A 12206-nucleotide genomic window follows, 5' to 3' on the forward strand; every position below is an offset into this window, starting at 1 on the left:
ATTTGCAAATGACATATCAGATAAAGGGCTAGTTTCCAAAATATATAAAGAACTTATTAAACTCAACACCAAAGAAACAAACAATCCAATCATTAAATGGGCAAAAGACATGAAGAGAAATCTCACAGAGGAAGACATGGACATGGCCAACATGCACATGAGAAAATGCTCTGCATCACTTGCCATCAGGGAAATACAAATCAAAACCACAATGAGATACCACCTCACACCAGTGAGAATGGGGAAAATTAACAAGGCAGGAAACAACAAATGTTGGAGAGGATGCGGAGAAAAGGGAACTGTCTTACACTGTTGGTGGGAATGTGAACTGGTGCAGCCACTCTGGAAAACTGTGTGGAGGTTCCTCAAAGAGTTAAAAATAGACCTGCCCTACGACCCAGCAATTGCACTGTTGGGGATTTACCCCAAAGATTCAGATGCAATGAAACGTCGGGACACCTGCACCCCGATGTTTCTAGCAGCAATGGCCACAATAGCCAAACTGTGGAAGGAGCCTCGGTGTCCATCGAAAGATGAACGGATAAAGAAGATGTGGTCTGTGTATACAATGGAATATTACTCAGCAATTAGAAACGACAAATACCCACCATTTGCTTCAACGTAGATGGAACTGGAGGGTATAATGCTGAGTGAAATAAGTCAATCGGAGAAGGACAAACAGTGTATGTTCTCATTCATTTGGGGAATATAAATAATAGTGAAAGGGAATATAAAGGAAGGGAAAAGAAATGTTGGGAAATATCAGGAAGGGAGACAGAACATAAAGACTCCTAACTCGGGGAAACGAACTAGGGGTGGTGGAAGGGGAGGAGGGCGGGTGTTAGAGGGGAATGGGTGACGGGCACTGAGGCGGACACTTGACGGGATGAGCACTGGGTGTTTTTCTGTATGTTGGTAAATTGAACACCAATAAAAATTAATTAAAAAAAATAAAGGAAACCAAAACAACCACTGTAATTTATATTGTAACAGTTAAAATATATTCTCTGGCTATAGACCCAGAGGAATGATTCTGTTGATTATTAATGAAAGGATGGGAATCAGCCCTTGGTCTGTTATTGTTAGAGGTGTGTGTGTGTGTGTGAGAGAGAGAGAGAGAGAGAGAGAGAGATTTTTACATTAGCTAGTGCTAATTAAAAAAATATATATATTAGCAACCTTTAAGACCAATATGGTTTTTCTGAAAGGGGTTGTTCAATGATTCAAAGGGGGTTGAGAACAATGATCTTTTACCTGGTTATATGGGAGTTTCTCCAAATCATTTCATCTCTATTTCACATATGACTGCAGTTTTGTTTTGGAATGTCTTAACATGATAAACAAATTAATTCAGGAATACTTATGAAAAAACAAACAAACAAAAAACAACAACAACAAAAAGGAATACTTATGAAGAATTAAATATGACCTACATACTAATGCAGATATTAAGGATTGCATTTCACTTCAGGAATAAGAGAAGCTACAGTATAACTTTATCATTGCATGAAAACATTCTCTGTCTTCATTCTTAAATTCTTCCAGTCATTTCTGGGGAAAACTGGAAAAAATGAATTGCCATCCTAAAATGTGAGTGACTGCATAATACAGAAATCTTCTCCTTTCCGGATGCGTGGGTGGCTCAATGGTTGAACGTCTGCCTTCGGCTCAGAGCATGATCCTGGAGTTCCTGGATCGAGTCCCACATTGGGCTCCCTGCATGGAGCCTGTTTCTCCTTCTGCCTGTGTCCCTGCCTCTCCCCGTGTCTCTCATGAATAAATAAATAAAATCTTAAAAAAAAAAAAAAATTCTTGACCATGGTATCTCTCTCCATTTATTTAGGTCTCCTTTAATTTCTCTTAGCAGTTTTACAATTTTCAGTGTATAGATCTGACATATATTAAACTTATCCCTAAATACTGCATGTTTTTTGATGCTCTTGTGAAAGGAGTTGTTTTTCTAATTATTTGTAGTGAGTGTATTATTTGTAGATACAATTGAGTTTTGTACATTGACCCTGTATCCTAGACATGCTGATTACACTCTAGTTTTCTTGTACGTTTTTTTCCTTTGGATTTTTCTTGAACCTAATATCAGCAAATAAGACAGTTTTACTTCTTCCTTTTAATCTACATGCCCTCGTTTTTCTTCCTGTCTTGTACTGGCTAGGATTTCTGATGTATGCTGAAAAGTAGGTAAGAACAGACCTCTTTTCTTTTCCTGATCTTAGATGGAAAAACATGTAGTCTTCACCATTAAGTGTGATGTTACCTGTAGTTTTTTTTTTTTTAAATAAACACCCTTTAGCAGGTTGAATATAATTTCTTCTACTCCTAGTTTGCTGAGTTTTTATCATAAGTGGGTGCTGAATTCTGTCAAATGGATAGTAACATTGAATTTTGAATGTCAAATGAATAGTAACATTGACTTTTGAATTTGAATTACTGGAATAAACCCTGTTTTGCTGGATTACTAATACTTTGATAAGGATTTTTATAACTATTTTTACCACAGATATTGGCCTTTACTTTTCTCCTCTTGTAATGTCTTTGTCTGCTGGTCTGTAAGATGAGATGAGCAGTGTTCCCTCTTCCTCTACTTTCTGGAAGAATGTGTTTTCCCTCCTTAAATGTTTGGTAGAGTTTACCATGAAGTCAGTTGGGCCTGGACTCTTCATTGTGGGAAGTTTTAAGTTATAAATTCAATTTCTTTAATAGATATAGGACTAGACTTTCTACTTCTTTTTCAGTCAGTTTTGGAAGTTGTCTTCCAAGAATTTTTCCCATTTCATCTAAGTGGTTGGATTCAATTTTCAGTATTCAAGGATACAGTTACTCAAGGATTATTCTTTACTATCCCTTTAATATCTCTAGGCTCTTTAGTGATGACCCTCCTTTCATTCCTGATATTGGTAATTTATGTATTCTCTCTTTTCCCTCTGATCAAATCAGTCAATAATCTTACTAATCTTTTCAATGAACTAGCTTGTAGTTTCATTATTTTTTTCCCTTGTCTACTTTTTATTTCATTTCTGGGTTTTTGTTTTTTTTTATTTCCTTCTTTCTACTTTGCCCCTCCCCTCATTCCTAAAGTAAAACTTAGACTACTGAATTTGGATCTTTCTTTTATTCTAATAAGCACTTAAAGCCATAAATGTCCTTTTAAGCACTTCTTTGGCTTCATGCCACTAATTCTGATATATCTATTTTCATTTTCATTCCATTCAAAATATTTTCTAATATCCCTGTGATTTCTACTTTGACCACTGGTCAGAGTATGCTATTTAATTTCCAAATATTTAGGTAATTCCCTGATACCCCTCTGTTATTGTTGGTATACTATAATTATTTCCATTAGACAGTTTACTATATTTGATTATTTCAATCCTTTTAAATGTATTGAGACTTGTTTATGGTCTCAGAATATGATCTATGTTGGTGAAATATTTCAAGTGCACTTGAGGAATATTCCACACATATGATGGTACACTGTAAAGAGTACAATCCAGCAAGGCAGAACTTAAATTATAGTCCCATCAAAACCATAATTCACTGAATGATCTTGGATTACTCATCAATTCTCCGAGTCTGTTATATAATATATAACTTATCTAATATATATCTTAATATATATAATTTAATATATAATTTGATGATCTTCATGATCTCTTCCTCCTTTACTAACTCCTTGGCAACCCTCCTACTACAGGTCTTTATTACATTATATATGGATTACTACAATTGCTTCTGAACTGAATTCTGAAGTACACTTTAGAATTTCCTCTGATGAATGACAGTGTCACAACTCTGTAGTCTACCATTTAAGTATACTCTCCCATTTTTCCCAATTTACAGCACACAGTCTGGCTTAATTTTTTCTACCCAACTTTCAACTCTTCAGGATCTGCAGCTCTCGTCTAGATCTATAGAATCTAGTCTGTTGACTCATCTCACACCATCTTAAACTTTCTCTTATTAATTCTATATTAAGTACCTTGAATGGCTTATTCCTTCTCTCTGCTTATCTAAGATGTCTATCTCCTTTACTACCCAGCACTGATTCCTTTTCTTCCTTATAGCCTTTCACTATTCTGAACTGCCAGGGAATATTATATTATTTATCTACAAGGTAATTAAAACTTATGGTATTTTTTATTTGTTAATTACTTTTTGTATTTTCACCTAAACTATTCAGGTTAATGAAGGTAGACTGCATGATAGGTTTTTTTTTTTTTTTAAAGATTTTATTTATTTATTCATGAGAGACACAGAGAGAGATGCAGAGACACAGGCAGAGGGAGAAACAGGCTCCTTGCAGGGAGCCCAATGTGGGACTCGATCCCTGGACCGAGGATCATGCCCTGAGCTGAAGGCAGATGCTCAACTGCTGAGCCATGCAGGCATCCCAGACTGCATGATAGGTTGGTTTTGTAGTGGAACAACAAATTCAAACCCTGCCTTTGCCACTTTATGGCCAGATGACCTTGGACACACTATTAAAATTTACTTAATTTAAGAATAACCATTGAAACACCTGAGTGGCTCATTGGTTAAGTGTCTGATTATTGATTTCTGCTCAGGTCATGATCTCAAAATCATGGGATCAAGCCCTATGTAGAGCTCTTCCTTGGCCTCCCTGCTCAGTGGAGTCTGCTTGAGATTCTCTCTCCCTCTGCCCCTCCCCAACTTCACGCAAACTCTCTCTCTAAAATAAGTAAATAAATCTTAAAAAAAAAGTAACAAAGAAGTTTAATTCAAGAGTAATCCTAAAAGAGAGCTAAATTCAAAAAAAAAAAAAAAAAAAAAAAAAAAGAGAGCTAAATTCTAAGAAAATGAAGTTTTCCTACTGTCCTTTTTTTTTTTTTTAATTTTCTGCCTGATAAAGGCTATACTGATTTCACAAATGTTTATAATATCTTAGAATGATCATAGGGCTACAGGTGAACCTTATTCTTAACAAGGGCAGGGATGATGGATTATCCCCTATCAGGACCTATGTCCTTATAGTTTCTTATATCCTCTAGAGTATCCAAAAAGTCTCTCACTTGTAGTGATGCCTAGTTATGATTTGTTGATTTTTCATATTTCACATAACTCAAAGCATTTAAAAAGGTATGTATGAATCTAGGTTCAGAGTTCTCATGTCAGACTGCTCTTTTCCACATTAGATTAGAAGCTAACATTTGTTTTCATACTTACAGTTCTCTTAACTTTCAAATCTCTATTTTCTTGGGTAATGGTAATAAGATTTAGAAATAATGAAAAATACCTTCAAACCAATCAAAGAGAGAAACAAAGTTTGGATTCCCTTGGTGAATTCTTGAACAAGATGGCTATAACAGTTTTCCAACGGTCTACTTATTAACTCCAATACCTATAAAAGTTAAAGCAATGTTTTGTGTTATTATAAAAAAATAAAGTGTTCCATATAAAATTTTATATTTTGTATAGATCTTATAGAAGCAGGTGGTGTTAAGGACATAAAGACAAACAAATAAGAATTTAGCAGGTTTTCTCATGAAAATGGGAGAAAGATAAATATACTTTTTGTTGTACTCTTTCTAATCTTAATCACAGAGGAGAAAGAATCATTATTTAAAGAAATATTAGTGGGATGCCTGGGTGGCTCAGCAGTTAAGCATCTGCCTTTGTTTTTTTGTTTTTGTTTTTTTTTTTTTAAGCATCTGCCTTTGGCTCAGGGCGTGATCCTGCAATCCTGGGATCAAGTCCCACGTTGGGCTCCCTGCATGGAGCCTGCTTCTCCCTCTGCCTATGTCTCTGCCCCCCTCTATCTGTGTATCTCATAAAGAATAAAATCTTTAAAAAGAAAACAGTATTAGTAATTAATTTTTAAAAGATGATATCATAAAAGGGCTAGACCAAAGAACAAAAAAAGACAAAACAAAAAGCCAACAACAATCAGATTATTACCTGTTGCTTGTCTTTTTCTTGCAGTATAAGGATACTCTCCCCAATAGAATCTATTCCAGCACGGCCAGCTCTGCCAATCATCTGTTTATATTGATTCCTCTTTAAAAATTCCTTAGCAACATAGGGAGCTCTTAGAATAACTCTATGGAATTGATAATATTAATTAAAAGTAATAATCCATTTATGATAATATCTATTTTAAAAACTTAATTTCATTATATGTGATATTAAATTTAATGACAGTTAACTCAAAATAATAAGTAACTACTATTTAACAGGAACCAACAACGTCCTAGATTCTTTATGTACATTATCAGTAATTCCACAAAATTCTTGGTAATAATGTTCTTTATTATTTTACCTTATTTTATTTACTTATTTATTTATTTTACAAAGAGGCTAACTGAAGCACGGGCAAACTAAGAGGCTTACCTCAACCCAGAGAACTAATAATTACCAGGGCCATGGTTTAAATGCGTTGGCCTAGCTACGGAGCTTAATTGTTACTAGAGCAACAGTCTCCAAAGACTGATTCTGATACCCCATAAACGAAAAATCTGACCATGCATCACCAACTTACTAATTTATTTATATTACTGTCAATTACATAAAATTGCAGGTTTCATCTGTTTTTGACCTACAAATAAGGCCATTTCCCTGTTCATGTATATAGTAGTCTATAGCCAGATTTCCTGTTTAAAAGTGAGAGGAAACCTATGTCATTTATCTGCTAATCAACCTACTCCTTTACAAATCTCAAGGACAGCCAAGATTATAACTTGGATTAAACACTTGGAGAAAACTTTGCATAAAAGAAAAGCAAAGAATATACAGAATAAATGTCTGACAGAAATAGGGAACAGAAAGAACTTTAAAAAGTTCCAATTGGGTGTCACCTGGGTGGCTCAGTCAGTTAAGTGTCTGACTTCTGAGCATAGAGCCTGCTTGTCCCTCTCTCTCTCTCCTTTGCCACTCCTCCTGTTCATGCTCTCTCCCTCTCCCTCTCTCTCTCAAATAAATAAATAAAATCTTAAAAAAAAAATAAAAATAGTAAGTATAATTATTCAAGGATGGCAAAATAAAAAATAAATCATGGAAGGAAGCCATGGGATACAAGAGGCAGTGGTAAACAAAAAAGCATAATTGACAGGATGTTTTAAATAATTACGTACTATAAGATGAAAGAAAATTAAAAACCTGGCAATAAAATTCTAGGTAGTTGCAACATACAGTAGCAATATAGGAGAATACCCAAATGTTAAGACTGTTTTTATGTTCAGGAGGGGATACAGTCATCGATTAATTCTAAAATGGCAGAAAAGCATGTTTGATTACAACTGTTACAATTTTAAGAGTAACATCTGGGATAAGAAAAATAAGATATATAACTTCCTTTTTTATCCTCCAATTGTCTGAAAAATGGAAAATTTAATCTGTGACAGAGATCAAAAATAAAAGAATGGAAAAAGATATACTTGGCAAAGAAAATGTAATCCTAGTGTTCAAAGCGAAATGACTCAGTGAAAAAAAAAAAGGATCTATTATATTGATAAAAGATATGATTCAGCAATAAGATATTTGAAATGAACCTTTATATACCTTAACAGTTTTGAAATACAAAGCAAAAACCTCTAGAAAAGACAACTCCATAGTAATAATGGGAGACTAACACAACTCTCTGAAATGGACAGATCACAGAACCACAAACAGTAAGAAAACTGAGGGAGCTAACAACATAATTAAAAAATGTGATCTCCTGGAGATGTATAAAACTGCACATCCAGCAGAAGATACATATGTTTTTTAACATGGATGATTTCTAAAAATCACCCACACATTTGGAAAAAAAACCCACAAATTTTAAAGTAAATTTTTAAAATAAAAATTATAAAAAGCAGAAATCAAAGGCCCATAGCTATACAGGTCCATAGCTTTGGTAATAACTGAAAAGATAATCAAAGATCTACTCTGAAAAAAGATACTAGACTCAGAAGTCTTTATGGATGACTTCTCTAAGGTTTCAAGGAAATCTCTATGTTAAATAAACTCTTTCAGATCATAAAAAATGGTAGAAAGCTTGCCAACTGTTTACAATTAGAAAAATAAACCCTACTGTCAAAACCAGATAGGGAGAGCACCAAAGAAGGAATTCTAATATCAGGAAATCTACTAAAGTTATTTTTCATTAATATATTAAAGGAAACAAACCAAGAGCACCTGGGTGGCACAGCTGGTCAGGCAGCCAACTCTTGATTTCAGCTCGGGTTGTGATCTCAGGGTCATGAGATCAAGTCCCGCACTGAGCTCTGTGGTGAGCATGGAGTATGTTTGAAATTCTCCTTCTCCCTCTGCCCCTCTCCCTACTCTCAAATGAATAAATAAGTAAGATAAAGGAAATAAACCAATCAACTCAGCAAATGATGAAAAAATATCTGGTAAATTCTCAACCACTACTGAGAAAAAATAGAACAACAAAACTCTTGGCAAGCTAAGAATTTTAAAAAGTTCTGAGCCTAGCTAATAGCTACTTATATCTTACCTTCGAGCTGGCAGATTAACACCTGCTGCTAGAGTGGATGTGCAGGTAAAAAGGCACAGAACTCCTGTGGAATAGGCCTCCTCCAAGAGTTTCCTTTCATCACTCGTTAAACCACTGTGGTGGTAAGCAACACCAAAAGGGATGGTGCGCTTTAAAATGGGACACAAGTTGCCACTGCTGATATTCTTCAAGTTCTTAATCACCTCATGTTTTTCTTTCTCCCTGTGTTTCAGATATTGTCTAGGAAAAAAGATCTGTTAGAAATATGAACCCTCAATCTTACAGCGACAAAGTGCCTGTTTTAATTGATGCACGTGAACATTCTTTATTGAAAAACATATTACTTTCATTAACAGAAGTGTATAAAAATGTTCTTAGAATTTTTATTCTGATTCCATCAACTATTAGGTCTCTCCACCTTTTTGTGGATCACAGAGCCCTGTGAAAATCTGATTAAAGCTAAGGAAAAAAAAACATAACATACATAACACTTTGCTTATAAGTTCATGGACATGGACTTCTTGAAGTTCATTCTTATACTGCCTATGAATCCAAGGATGCTAGGTTTAGACACCTGCTATAGATGGTAGATGGTACAATTATTTTTTTTCATTAGAACATACATTTTTATTGATGATTTAAAAAAATTTAAGTCATAAATTTTCTTTTCTGAAAATGGAAACATACTATCAAATCATATGTATTTATGTAAAACACTATCTGAACACTAGCATTTTAAAGATTTTATTTATTTATTCATGAGAGACAGAGAGAGAGAGGCAGAGACATAGGCAGAGGGAAAAGCAGGCTCTCCGCAGGGAACCCGATGCGGGACTTGATCCCCAGACCTGGGATCGCACCCTGATCCAAAGGCAGACACTCAACCACTGAGCCACCCAGGCGTCCCTAAATATTAGCATTTTAGAAGTTTTAATGATACCCCACAATATCTCTGCATCTAAAAGCACCTATTATTTTAAATTCCTTTTTGAAAAGAGAGAAAGGACTTAAAGAGTAAGTAAAACTGATTAGGAACTGACTTCTGAATACCAGTAGCAAAAAAATATAGTCTATGATGTACACATTATACCCACAGCCTGTGTTGTTTCAGTGTGCTGCGTGGAAAGGACAGAAAGCTCTGGCTCTATTAGTCTGCTGTTAACTGTAGGAGGCCAATAACTTCATAAGAAGCTGAGAAATGGTACAAGAAGATAAAAGAACAATAAAGAATTGGCAAGAGAGTGGTCAGATGTTATGGGCACAAGAATTAGAAGTGACAGCTGAGGAGGGAACAGCAGACTCTGTTACCACTTTCTAGTCAACATGTGGGGCCTTGGGAAGGATGTGTAGGATGAACTCAATTCTTAAGAAATTATGTCTTACATGGGGTGAAAATATGGATAATCACATATAATTTTAGAGAAGGGAGACACTACTTAGAACTGATCAGGTAAGATATGGTTACATGGCAGAAATTGAGATCTGAGCTGGGTCTTGAAGAATGAGTGTCAGAGAGGTGACAAGAGGCAGAGAAGCGACATTTCCTGGCAAAGGATAAAGCATGATCAAAGGTACAAAATGAGAAGTTCAAAGCTTAAACAATGAGTAGTTCACATGAGTTGCAAGGTGAATGAAGAGTAGAAGAAATAAGGAGGGAGAAGTAAGTTGGATCCCAGCCTGAATTCTAGACTAAGAAAGCACTGTGTTGGTATCATTTTGGGGGAGATTTTCAGGGAAAGTGATAGGACTAGATCTTTGATGGTTGTTGGCAAATAGTGTTTAAAAGTCGTTCTTGACTTAGAAGTCAAAGGTAGTGACAGCTATAAAAAAGATGATAATTTTTCTTGAGATTGAGATAATCACTTGGGAAAATCTGTTTCAGGGGCACCTGGGTGGCTCAGTAGGTTGAGCATCCTACTTTGGCTCAGGTCATGATCTCAGGGTCCTGGGACTGAGTCCCACCTGGGGCTCCCTGCTGAATAGGGAGTCTGCTTGTCCCTCTGCCCCTCTCCCTGATTGCTCTCTCTCTCTCTCTCTCAAATAAAACAAATAAAATCTTAAAAAAAAAAAAAGTTAAAAACAAAAGTTTCAGTCTTTGCACTTAAGTAGACATAGAGCCATATTCTACTGCCCAGGTGGTTTTACCATACCAGCTTCTCATGCCATATATAATAAGGAAGCAAATAATTAAGATACAGTGAATAACCCAGGACTCTAAAGAAATCATGTTTTAAAGATATTGCTCAGATCAGAAGCCATTTAGCTCTAGATTTTACTTCATCTACATGTAAATTACAGAATATCAAATAGAATGCTCAAAACACTATTCACCATTTTCTAATCAATAGTCACAAAAAAGGGATACTAAACTATACTTAGAATATTCAGCTTATGAAAGCAGTAATATGCAAAATATATTTTAGAGGAAATTCTCCTTCAAAAAGTGTCGAATCCTATAACTTTAAGAAAAAGTATCAAGTATTAGGGCTCCTGGGTAGCTCATTTTGTTAAGCATCTGACTTGTGACTTAGGCTCAGATATGATCTCAGGGTCATGAGAAAGCCATAGTTGCAGCTCTGCACTCAGCAGGGAGTCTGCTTGAGATTCTTTCCCTCTGCTCCTCCTGACTGCTCACTTGCTCTCTCTCTCTGATAAATAAATCTTAAAAAAAAAAAAAAAAAGGCAAGTATCCATTACAATTCATTAACTAAGCATTCTGGAAAACCAAATTTTCAAGTGCTTCAATGTTAAACATCAACATTTATGATCAAAATAAACTATTATCATCAAAAAGCAAAATAAGTCAGAGGTACAGCTAATAAATTGCATGTCTCCCAGTCAAATGTTAGTTTCTAAATTTCTACATCACTTAGCCAGTGCTAAAATTCCCTTATTCTACTAAACAAACGATTTACTGAGACTACCTCGATAATTTAATTTCCTTAGATTTTTAAAATCAGTATCATCATTGCAAAGGCAGATTATTAGTTAATGCAATGGGAAACTCCCTGACTCTATCCCAAACATCTAGATCTTTGTGCTGGTCAATAATTTTAACTCTCTTAGACCAATCCATGAGAGTAGGACTGGAAGGGGAGCTACCTCCCCTTCCACTAGATTAGAATCCAGGGTAACAATGGTCTATGGTGATACAGAATTGGCTAAGGGGCCAAAAAGAAGTCTGAAAAATTCAATAAAACTACACGTGAGACAAAGGTACAGAAAAAAACTGAACTGTTCATACTTAAGGTCACTTTATACTTATCTCTAGGAGTATAACAGAGCCAATATTAAAATACTATCAAGTTACAAACTAATAAATTTCTTAATTAGTTTAGAATTTTAATTCAACTGTCCATACAGCTTACGCGTGGTTTACTAAGAAAACAAAGGCAGCAGTATTATATTAAAAAGAAGGCTAAACTAAAGATACGATTCATATTCACAGTGATCAGTGACTGGTCCTTTGGCTATTGTAGCCAATGGATGATGTTGGCTGCATGTTGAACCTGCTTGGAGAGTTTTACAAAATAATGATGCCTGGGTCCCATCCTCAGAGATTCTGATCTGTCTGGGATGTAATGTGGGGACTAGGATTTTTAAAAGTCCTTGAGAGGATTCATTTGCAGTTAAGATTGATAATCATTGATCTAAGCCATAATAAAGCATTGTCTTATAAGCCTTAGAATTTTTCTTTGACTATCTCACATTTATGAATTTTATAGTTAAACTTTCT

The 12206-nt window shown here is 35.2% G+C and overlaps 1 protein-coding gene across 11 annotated transcripts in view; it reads right to left on the reverse strand.

Annotated features, from left to right (window-relative positions):
* Positions 1 to 12206, reverse strand: part of HELQ (helicase, POLQ like) — a 48359-nt gene that overhangs the window by 23322 nt on the left and 12831 nt on the right. For 7 of the 11 annotated variants that reach the window (XM_041758475.1, XM_041758469.1, XM_041758472.1 and 4 more), the window contains 3 exons: positions 8471 to 8710; positions 5932 to 6073; positions 5270 to 5374 (listed from right to left, as the gene is read on the reverse strand). In XM_041758475.1, the coding sequence (XP_041614409.1) occupies positions 5270 to 5374; positions 5932 to 6073; positions 8471 to 8710 (487 nt within the window). Of the gene's footprint in view, positions 1 to 5269; positions 5375 to 5931; positions 6074 to 8470; positions 8725 to 12206 lie in introns of all 11 variants that reach the window. The other 4 variants (XM_041758473.1, XM_041758474.1, XM_041758471.1 and 1 more) reach the window with 4 other exon arrangements.

Source organism: Vulpes lagopus, chromosome 6 (assembly GCF_018345385.1).
Source record: "Vulpes lagopus strain Blue_001 chromosome 6, ASM1834538v1, whole genome shotgun sequence".
Lineage (NCBI taxonomy): Eukaryota > Metazoa > Chordata > Mammalia > Carnivora > Canidae > Vulpes > Vulpes lagopus.